This window comes from Capsicum annuum, chromosome 8, assembly GCF_002878395.1.
Source record: "Capsicum annuum cultivar UCD-10X-F1 chromosome 8, UCD10Xv1.1, whole genome shotgun sequence".
Lineage (NCBI taxonomy): Eukaryota > Viridiplantae > Streptophyta > Magnoliopsida > Solanales > Solanaceae > Capsicum > Capsicum annuum.
Window position 1 is genome coordinate 146,876,702 of NC_061118.1, and position 11,737 is coordinate 146,888,438.

At 32.5% G+C, this 11,737-nt stretch overlaps 1 protein-coding gene across 1 annotated transcript; it reads right to left on the reverse strand.

The window, feature by feature from the left end:
- Nucleotides 1–6,650: 6,650 nt before the first annotated feature.
- On the reverse strand, nucleotides 6,651–8,518 carry LOC107839289 (hydroquinone glucosyltransferase). Its single transcript, XM_016682711.2, has one exon. It carries the CDS (start codon nucleotides 8,279–8,281, stop codon nucleotides 6,857–6,859), a length of 1,425 nt encoding a protein of 474 aa, XP_016538197.1. The 5' UTR covers nucleotides 8,282–8,518; the 3' UTR covers nucleotides 6,651–6,856.
- Between the last annotated feature and the right edge of the window lie 3,219 nt (nucleotides 8,519–11,737).

Here is an 11,737-nt window from a genome sequence, read left to right on the forward strand (position 1 = left end):
ACATCCGCAACTAAGTCCACAAGACTTAACAAAAGTTTAGGCCTAAGTAGGCCAGACGATCCCACTTCTAATCCTCAATTTCCAAAATTAGGCACCCTATGCCTCAAACTAGGCTAAGGTACCTAGTTCATCTTCTAGATGTCAAGTAAGCCATATTCAAGCCTAAGATAGCAGTTTTGACTAGAAATAAGGTACTCAAGTCAACTCTACCCAACTTACGATTTCAAGACAACCACCCTAGCCCGATAAGACTAAATATACAAATCACGCTTCAAATACTAAACCCACATCCCAAACATAGCTTTACATCATAACCACGCTACAACTAATCTAAACTAGAGAGGAAAAGCAATAGAATTCAAAAGGGGTATAAACATGCCATTTTACGGGTTTCGCAGAATTAGAGCCTACAACACATTATCTTCCACAACATTGTTAATATCCATCTATTCATCATACCTTAATCACTTAACAAGAAATATCCACCAAGTATCACTAAGGAAAGATCAATCAAGCCATTAAATAATTCATTTATGCTCTCATTCAGGATCATCCTTAATTATTTTATGAATGTAACTAAACCGTTTGAATTTGCATTGCCACTATCATGGAAATTACTATCCTCTAAATGTGTCATATATCAGCCAACTTTGTGGGACATGCAAATGTATAATCCAGCTACAAGGTCAAGTCAATAACGATTTGTCTTAGAATTTTTCCTAATGCATAAATCCACAGCTACAACTTATGTCCTGACAATCAGTAACTCAATATTTTTCAACGATAAACACTTCATGGTCAAGACAAACCTCTTTTATATCACTAACACCAATTTAAGATATACAGAATCATTTTTATTTCTACCTAACAATATTTTTATTACGGGCTTTACTTAACTCTTAATCACCTCAAGAGTGGTCCCAACACCACTGGCACATAAGCAAGGCCAAACAAAATAAATCAATTATAGATCATTGACAGCCTCATCACCAATATCACATTCCAGACAAGTTATCGATCAAATTCTATAGGTATCAACAACCTATACTAGTTTTTGTTACTTTTATTTAAAACTCATTATTTTTCCCAGCATTAAGAATTCGTTCACATAAGGAACTCAAAGATAATGTCACTTAGCTAGCCCTCACAAGGAACCCATTATAATTTCAATAATAGAACTACACAAAAATTCTAAATACGATCTCAATGACCGAACCACACAACGATCCCCAAATAATATCAAATAATCGAACTACACAGGGATCCATCCACAACATTATCAACAAGAACCTCTCATTACGGAAAACACATATCACCTCAGTCTTTTATTCATGTCACTTTTCCACCATCTTTTCTTGACATCATATTCTCATATTATCCTCTCAATTCTCATACCACCAATCTCATCAATATAATAGTACCGGTGTGGTACCCGATCCAATATATACATATCCGTACTGGCATGATACCCAATCCAACATATACATATCTGTACCAGCGGGGTACCCCATCCAACATATACATATCCGTACCGGCGTGGTACCCGATCCATCATATACATATTCGTACCGGCGTGGTACCCCATCCAACATAAATATATCTGTATCTGTGTGGTACCCGATCCAACATAAACATATCCGTACCGGCGTGGTACCCGATCCAACATAAGCATATCCGTACCAGAGTGGTACCCCATCTAACATATACATATCCGTACCGGCGTGGTACCTGATCCAACATATACATATCCGTACCGGCGTAGTACCCAATCTAACATATACATATACGTACCGGCGTGGTAGCCGATCCAACATAAACATATTTGTACCGGCGTGGTATCCGATCCAACATAAATAAGTATTATCAATATCAATTTACACAACCTCACAGCATACAATACAATGCACCAAGTTTACAAGTACACTTAAAGTCATAAGACAATTCCATCAAGTAAATTTTCAATAAATATTTATACACGAATCAATAATTCAAACATCAATACTTTCAAGCATGTCCGAATACCAATCCACAAGTATCCAATTTAGGAGAATACACACAATTAAGTCGATTCTAAGCTCCAATTAAACCATAACCTACCTCAATCGAAGAATTCAAATGCAAGCTAATTTTCCAAGGTCTTGCTCCTCCATAAAGCTTCCGAAAGGTCCAAATCTGTTCAAATATATAATTCGTATAAAAATACGAATCTAATGATCTCATTTTATAATTTTTTACTCTAAAATTCTATACCTAAACCGCAATCCAATCATATTTATAGTTACAGAATGATAACCTCATACGAACACGTTGAAAGTCTGAAGCGACAGGAATAGTACTTTACCTGTACTACGTGCTATAATTCTAACCTATTAACATTTATCATTATTCCCTAATGATTGATTATTATTCCTTTTAACCAATGACTATATCTATCATCAAGAATTATTACATTTATTCACTATTTTAATCCTAATTCTAACTAATAGTAATAGAATGAAAAACTTCTCATATTAACAATTACAACCAGTAGCTAATTAAACATTGTACAAAAGATAACAAATTTCTTAGCATGCTACTATGTTATCATTATTCTAATGGACAACATTATTAAATTATCATTATTCTGTTATGTGCTAATGATAACCATTACTCTATCATCTGCTAGTATTATACTAATTCAACTCAATTCCAAAAATGTCTTTGTAACATAAACTTACACTCAAGTGACTACTGGCTACAATTTCTCACTTTCACATTATTATTACAACATTAAACATTAAAATAGCTAACCTAAAAGCTCTCGAGGATCTTCTTTGAAGCGATAATGTGAAATAGGATTTGTTAACCGACGTTCACCATTTTTTTTTGACTATTTCCTTCTATTATTATTATATATGATAAAGCATTCCCATCTAAATTTATTTTTGTACAGGTCACATAAGTAATTAAATTATAACTTCAACACCCAGTGTATTACCACAAAGTGGGATTTGGGGAGGGTAAGATGTACGCAATCCATATAGCCACCTCCGAAGAAGTAGAGAGGTTGTTTCCGATAGACCCCCGGTTCAAGATAAAGAGTAGTAAACAACGGGTTGGATGACATAACAAAAATAAGGAATAAGAAATAATAAAATAGAAATTAGAGAAATAAGAAATACGAGTAATAAGGGCAACACAAAAATAAGAAAATAGGAATTAAGAAATAAGAAATAGGTTAAATTATAACTTCGACCCATTAAATTATCAATTAAATAAATTATTTAAAATATACCCAACTAATGATTTAATTACTTTCGAACACCTTAAGAATTGATACTACTTATCCCGTGAGTCATAATTCATGTATATAACTACGGTGAGCGCTAAAATAAAGATGATGAAAAAATTTTACAAACGACCGAGAGGGTCGTTACATTGACATAAAAAAATCGTAAGTTGTGCAAGAACCTGAGTGAGTTATCTCAGAGGCGGAGTCTGAATTTTTGCAAAAGAAATTAAAAATATGAAGAACAACTCACCGAAAGAGGTTCAATATCTATAATATACATATAAAAATTATTTTAATTATCATATATTAATAATATAATTTTTCATCAAAAAGAATTTGAATAAACCTCCTATTACCAGGTTAGGCTGGCTCCGCCTCTGAGTTATCCAGTATCACAAATGTGCTTAGTAGTCTAAGGACATGACACGTTTCTCCTTCCAGAAAATATTTCCAATTATGTTGTGGACAAATATATTAGGGTGGTAATATTCTAGATCTAGACGTAATTAACGAAGACTTAGTCTTTTGGTGTATTAATTTAGTTAATTTTGTCTGATATTGTGAAGTTCCAAAGTCATACCAAGACCAAGTTATAAGATGCAAAGATTGGTTTTTTGTGGATATCAATTTCTTTCAACTTTTTTACGATCTGTAGCGTCAGTCATTATTTGATGTACATGACCATCACTTATATGATATATCTTCAGATAAGCACAAATCTCAACAATGATATTACTAGAAGTTAGAACGTGTGGAATAAATATAATTTAATAAGAGTCATAAACGGCGGACTTTGCTATATATATATATATATGTATGTTTGTATGTTCGATCACCTACATTATATATTGGGCCATCTAGATCGACAATAATTTCTTGTCTGAAACGAAAGAATATAGGATAACAATGAAATCTTAACTAGATTGGATACCTTTGTGTTTGTGTGGTGCAAGAATATGACAATGGCAATGATAATTACAAATAAAATAAGTTTATCCATTTTCTTGTTGTAACAGATTGCGATGGATATGGTGCATATAGAAGGAAGAAAAGAGTGGAAAAGCTCTGTTTTTTCTATTGAGTGTTCACTAATATTGAAATTCGATTAAATTTAAATTGCTTAACATGTCCATTAATTAGGGGATGCTCCCAACGTTACTTTTTCTTAACTAATAAGTTAGTACATCATTTAGATAATTGTGAATCATGCTAGAGGTAAAACTTGCTAGGGGCAAGTTCAAAATAAGAGAAAAAAGTCAAAATTAGCTCTTGAACTATAAGAAATGATCCAAATTTGTCCAAGTAAATAATTCAAGTTAATTATATTTACAAGAGTCAAATAGGTTGGAAAGAAAGAGTATGAGGTAACCTGTCTTTATAAAATGGCTAGCTAGATTTTTTATTTTCTTTAGTGACTAATGAAAGTCACTTATATCACATTTTCAAAGCATGGGCATATTTTTTTTTGGCAAACAACATAAATCTCGATATTTTGAAGCTTAATTACAGAAAATTTTGTCACTTTGCATAAATATTGAAATCCCGGTTGTGGATCTATTGAGATACATAATTAGCTTCCAATATATCCAATGAAGATATATTTTTTATTTTGTAAAGATACATAATTAGTTTTGGATATATTTTTTCTATTTTAGATCTGTCAAGATACATAATTAGCTCTCGATACATCCAATGAAGATACATAATTAGTTCGAATTTTTGTAATTATATTATAAGAGTGAGAATTTATGTAAATAGGATAAGTTAAAGTGTATGTTTATGTTATTTTTTCTATTTTTCATGAGAGGAAACTGAAAGTCAAGTCATCCTTGAACGTACCGTGCAAAAAAATAAGATTTTAAAACAAAGAAGATAAGTGGAAGGTCATAAATCATAAGAAAATTTAGTATTATGAAGGAGAACTTGAGAGGAGATTAATGAAATTATCTCCTTTTCTTTCGTTCAGTTATATGAAAATTTTTAATTGGAATTCATTCATCATAGTATTAAATTATTTTCCCCTCCCCCAAAACTGATTGCACTTATAAGCCTATCTATGCCATATTACCATTGATTACATTCCAATTACAAAAGGATGCATCACCAGGACCCAAAAAGCAATAAATAATGAATCACTATCGGGCAAGACACCGTTTACTTACTTGGTTGAGACTTTTCGTCCTTCCCAATAAATATTATTGGTTAACCTATCGACAAAAAATAATATTATGCCTTTTGTGAGCTAATCTGGCATATATAAGACAAATCACAATATCAAAGGTATTTTTAGAACTTTTTTCAACAAATAAATAAAACTACCTCTTAAAACAATAACGAAGGTTAAAATCACCCATTACATATCATGGATTTATTTTAAATTTACCCTAGTTCACTGATCGACCCATAAATATTGCCACTGGTATTTTCTAGCTAAAAATACCCTTGAAACGACTATGAGAAAACTTAAAATGCTGACAACTTATAATTGGCTTACATGGTCGATAATATTAAAAACAAATTCAATAGTATATACAGTAATAGTTTTGGCCTTACTCAAAATTCAAGATGTTATAACGATCATTGACATCAGCAATAAACAGTCTGTCACTAGAAAGCAAACTGGAACGTAAAAATTTCCCCTTTTACCTTGTGTCAAAGTGTTATTGAAATGAGAAAAAGATTCGAGGAGTTGAAATCTAGAGTTGTTTTGAAAATTTTTCACTTTTTTTTTTCTAGAGATTTGAGAATTTAAAATCTTTCACCATTTTTGTTTGAATTGAAGTTCATTTCTACTTGGTACTTTCACTTATTTCTAGTTTTGAAAAAAATAAAAAAATCTCTAGGTCACACACATGATCTTCATTTCGTACATTTAACATAACCAAAGAAGTGATACTCTTGTCCTTGCATGCAAAAACACTCCTAAATTTTATTCTACTCGCACAAAAAGACACATACAGTAAACATCTTTGTTGCTGGTGACAGACCACATATGAAATGCCAACCAACTACTCCATTTATTCCCAGTTAGTGCCCACCATGATTTAAACACAATTTCATAGTGGTTGGGTCCTCCACTGCTGATCACTCATCCTATCCTGCTTACCTACTACTTCATTATAGCACAATCAATTATCTAGATTAATTTGTTAGCTAGAAAAGAGGACAAAACTTACCCACTTTAATCAATATTATGATCAACATAGTCGATCATAATACAGTACAACTATTTTTAGCAAGATGATCGATTAATATGGGATGAAAAAAGTATTATCTCTTAAAGTTAAGCTTGCACATTCTTTAAGAAAATATTTAATAATCTTGTTCATATATACACTAATTGTAGTAGTAAGAATAATATAATGCGAGACAAATTCAATTTGTCATAACTAATAATGACTCATATTATTTATTATTATACGAGGTTATAGTTCATAAGTTGTCTGCATTGATGTATACAAGTTCATAAGCCAAAAACATGTCTAACTTTTCAACTGCAAATCACAATTACTACGTAAACTAGGACTGGACCAAGCTAGATACATAGGAGAATTTTGCCACAAATAATTGGTTTAGCTATATATATCAATTATTTGACACTTTTTCCTTCATTTTAGTTGCCAATTCAGCCAGTGCTTTTGTAGAAGAACCATCTTCACTCAACACTTTTACCGCTACATCTTTAAGGTCTCTCATTCTACTACGCACTCCTTTACCTTCTTCACCTTCCATTAGTCCTTTCACAACTTCAGCAATTTCCAATCTTCCCACTATTCCATTTTCTTCATTGACTTTTGGCCTTAGTGCCACTTTTATATCCTCACTTAGCATAACCGCATTCATTTTTTGTTCGGCATAGAGTGGCCAAGCTATGAGTGGTATCCCGTGGACCACGCTTTCCAGAGTCGAGTTCCATCCACAGTGAGTTAAGAATCCGCCAGTGGAGTCGTGGCTGAGGATTCGGGCTTGTGGGGCCCAATTAGGCACCACTAAACCTAACCCTTTGGTCTTTTCCAAGAACCCTTTTGGTAGGAAATCGAGAGGGTTGGTTGAATCTTGGACATTAAAATAAGTGGCATTGGCTATTTTGTCATTGGGACATCTAATTACCCACAAGAACCTTTGTTCACTCATTTCCAACCCTGATGCAAGTTCAATAAGCTGCTCATGAGAGAGGGTCCCACCACTCCCGAACGAGATGTATAGGACGGAGCCACGTGGCTGTTCATCCAGCCACGCCATACACTCCGACCCATCAACCTTACTACCCGAATCCATCTGAATAAGCGGGCCAACCGGGTAAACGGGTGGCTTACCGGGCTCTTCCTCCTGCAAAGCTTTAAGAGCTCCTCCTTCCAACTCCATAAAGCTGTTTGCTACAATTCCCTCTGCCATTCTATACCTCTTCGAATGATGAATAAGCCATTTGTAAGCTTCATTTTTCCTGTCCTGAACCGGGTCAAGAAGATCCTTTCCACGGATAGGAATACAACCCGGAATCTGAACCGGGTCAGGCAAGTCTCTATACTCACACGAAACCTTTTCATCAAGTTTTTGCAAGTAAAAAAACAAAGACAAAGACATAGCAGTAGAAGGGAAGAAAATATAAGGAGAAATTTTCAACTCAATAGCAACATCAAATGCATCAGTACCAAAAAGATCAACAACGAGTGCCACAGTTTTCTTCGACTCAATAATTTTCTTAAAAACTTCGCGTAGTGAAGGTAAAGAACGTGTAACAGTAAGGGAAATACGTGTCTCAATCTTCACATCTTTAGGCAAATCATCAAAATCAACTGAAGGAAGAAGATGATAATCCATAGAAGAAGGAAGTGAATTAAGGAATATTTTTTGCGCATTCGAGATAGGTCCATCAGTAGGAAGGATAAGAGTAACAGAAAATTTGTGTTGTGAAATGAGACGTTTAGAAAATTCAACAAGAGGGATTAAGTGACCCATACCAGGAGTAGGGAAAATTGCAATATGAGGATTTTGAGGAGTTTCAGCCATTGTTAAAGAGTAGGAGGTATGAAGCTGAGAGAAAAATTATGATGATGACGATGATGATGGAACTAATATTACAACTGAATTATTTGAGTTTTACCATATGGTTGCAATGAGTATGAGGGCCTTTATTTATACAAGAGAAAGAAGGTATCATTGGTACGTGTGTTAGCAGCTTAGTTTAATAAATATACCATATATGTAAGTAGCAATTACTATTTCTATAATTTACTATATAAATTTTGAGGTATTTGTTGATTTGAAAAAAAATATAGTACTTCCTTTATTTCTAAAAGATTGATTTACTTGCCTTTTAATTTATTTAAGAAAAATAACCTTTTTAACAACACTTTAATTTTAACTTTTCATTTAACATGTTTAAAGTCACAAGATTTCTTTTTTTTTTTTTTGGTAATTTAAAGACCACAAATTTTTTATTTATATGGGCAAGTAAAAGTGACTTTTATTACCAAAAACAATATTTACAAAATAATATATTACTACAAAACTAAAAATCTTCTTTATTTTCTTAAACTCCAATCAAGTCAAACTAAGTCATTCTTTTTTCAATAAAAAGAGTACTAAAAATAACATAAAAAAAAACTTTTTTTGTCTAAAACTTTTAAAATAATAAATAATTTGAGATGATTAACAAAAATCACAATAAATAATTTAAACAGAGAGAATATTCCTTTGTTTGTCAAAGTTACTAGAAATATTTTTCAAAGTAATTATTGATGATATTATGATTATTTAAATCTCAATAAGATTAATTTGGTCTTGTTTTTTACTAAGAGAAATAAGAATAGATCAGACAAACATTTTCTTTATTTTTGGTTGTCTGTTATTCTGAAAATAAATTTTTATTTTTATTTGTTATTTTAACATACTAAAAATTATAATTATTTTCTTATATTTTTTCTTAGCAATAACTACTTATTTTTAAAATCTAATACCGAATATTAATTAATATAAACATTATGATAACATATTCATTTTAGTAATATAGACATTATGATAACATCCTCATATCAATTATTATTTCTTTAAAAACATGAAAAGTTCAAAATCGCTAAATAAATATTAACGAAGATATTTCTTAGTTATGATTTATGAAGGGGTAGGTTATAATATGCAATTTGAATATATACAGCACATATATATATGTGTGGTGGTATTTGTAAAAGGGGTCGGTTTAATTAAATGTTTTGAATGGGACGGATGCTAATGTTTCTAGATGAGAAAATTGAACATTCAATTGAAACGAGAAACATGTACAGTGATGTCAAGGCATACGTTAGCCTTACGTCATTCTATTGTTTTTTCCCACCTTCCATTATTACTTTTTTTTTTTTCCCTTGTTTGTCCTGACAAAACTAATAAACCCTCCATTATTGGAGATTTTGTTACTTTAGCATGTGGCCACTTTGGATCTCAAGGTTAGATTCTTCGTTAGGTTTTAGTTTTTTTTTTTTTTTCCATCCGCTGTATCCGCATTGAACCCGAAATTTCTGATTAAGGGAGAAGCAACTCTATCAACGGTATCATATCCGTTGGTGGTTCGTTAGATTTTAGTTGGTTTTTCTCCGTACTTTTCTTAAAAAATATTTACTATATGCTTATTTTATTAAATTAATTTTATTAATTATATTTTAAAAATATAAATTTAAATATTATACACTATATATAATTATTTAATAATAAATATAATATTAAAATTTAAAAAAACATGATAAATTTTTCTTAATTTCACAAATTGAAACAATTATTTTTAGCAAGAGGTCCAAGTAACAAGCTGCATTTTTATATATAGATGTAAACACTTTTAGCTTTCCTTATAGTATTTACTTATTTCCTAAATTATTTTATAAAACCTAATATTACTAAACATCAATTAATATAGTTTATCATGGTTAATTCTCATATCAATCATTGTTTCTTGTGTGATTCAAAGTGGACAAATAAAAATAAATGAATTGATCAAATTAAATTGTTAAGTGTAATTATTCAATTGACATTAGAATTATGCACTGATTCTGTCATTAATTAACAAAAAAAAAAAATATCAACCAAATAAATTACATATTATTATTAAGTAAGCTAATTAGGGGAAGCAATTTTACTTTTTTTTTGGACTCACCTCTAAAAATGAATGCCTGTAAAAGTGCCAATGAATATGGAAAATTTTCTTTCCAAATTTTTTTTGGGTTAAAGATGTTTTATATTCATTGCGAAATCGGGGGGGGGGGGGGGGGGGGTGGAAGTTCAATCTCCTAGCAGACGTAGGAGCCAAAATAAGGTTAGGCAAGGCCACATCCCGGCCTTGTAGAATAATGTTTGGAATAGAGCTCCGTTACTTAGAGGAGCCAAAATAGAACTGTTTGGGGCCACATCCCGACCCTGTAGGAGAATAGAATTGTTTTTAATCCTTCTTTAGGTGAAGGAACCAGAGTAGTCAGCTTCCATAGAAGTAGCAACAAAAGTGGGGATGTTTCGAAGGAACTTGGGTGAGAGCATATCTTGATCCTTAGTTCCTTCCTTCGCTAGAAAATTTGCCAACTCATTCTGCTCCCGATATATCTTAGTCGGAACTGTTACATGTGTCTCTCTTAGCAATGACTACACTCATTTCGGATGTTAAAATAGCACGGGGGGTCTTTATCAAGCATGTGGATTACAGCAATAGAGTTAGTATCAATGATATAATGCATAAAACCATTAAATATAACAATTAACAGTCCCTGCCTTAAAGCCATTAATTCAACCAAAGTGGCGGTAGTATGAGGTAAATGCATATAGAATCCTGGCACCCAGTGGCCAGCATGATCTCTGAAGACGTCACCTATTCCTCAAAGCCCGGAGTTGGCTAAGTCAGAGTCGTCGATATTAAGTTTAAGCATGCCCTGGTTAGGGAGTTTCATCTAAAATTGGCGGTAGTGTGATTTGTGGGGTTGGTGGTATGACTAGTGTCTAGGGAGTGAAATTCGGTGGCCAAAAAAATGGCCTGGTGGGTGGAGATGGGACCATTTTTATTATTGAAAATGTTTTCATTCCTGTTGAGCCAAATGGTCTAAAAGCATTGGGGAAGAAGAGTATCTCAGTTAAGCCAATTGTTGAATGGCTTCTTGTCGAAAGAATGTCAGGTTTTTTCCCAGCTATCAGAATTCATGCTGGCCCATTGCTGGGTGGGCTTGAACTGACTTTGATTAATGATGGAGGACCAAAATTGGATTACTTTCTGGCATTTGAAAAAAATATGATCAGTATATATCTTCTTCAATGTCCTGGCAATGACAACAGTTAGGGAAGAATGGGATCCCAATGTGCTTTAGATAGAAATTTGTGGGGAGTCTTTTGTGGATGAGCAACCAGAGAAAAGTTTTGATCTTATTTGGGGCTTTATCTTTTCAAATAATCTTAAAATTTCTCTGAGTGGTGTTGACACTATTATCATCCCTAAGG

Excerpts from the sequence above, each read along its gene's own strand:
- LOC107839289 (XM_016682711.2), bottom strand. The coding sequence starts at position 8,281 with ATGGCTGAAACTCCTCAAAATCCTCATATTGCAATTTTCCCTACTCCT.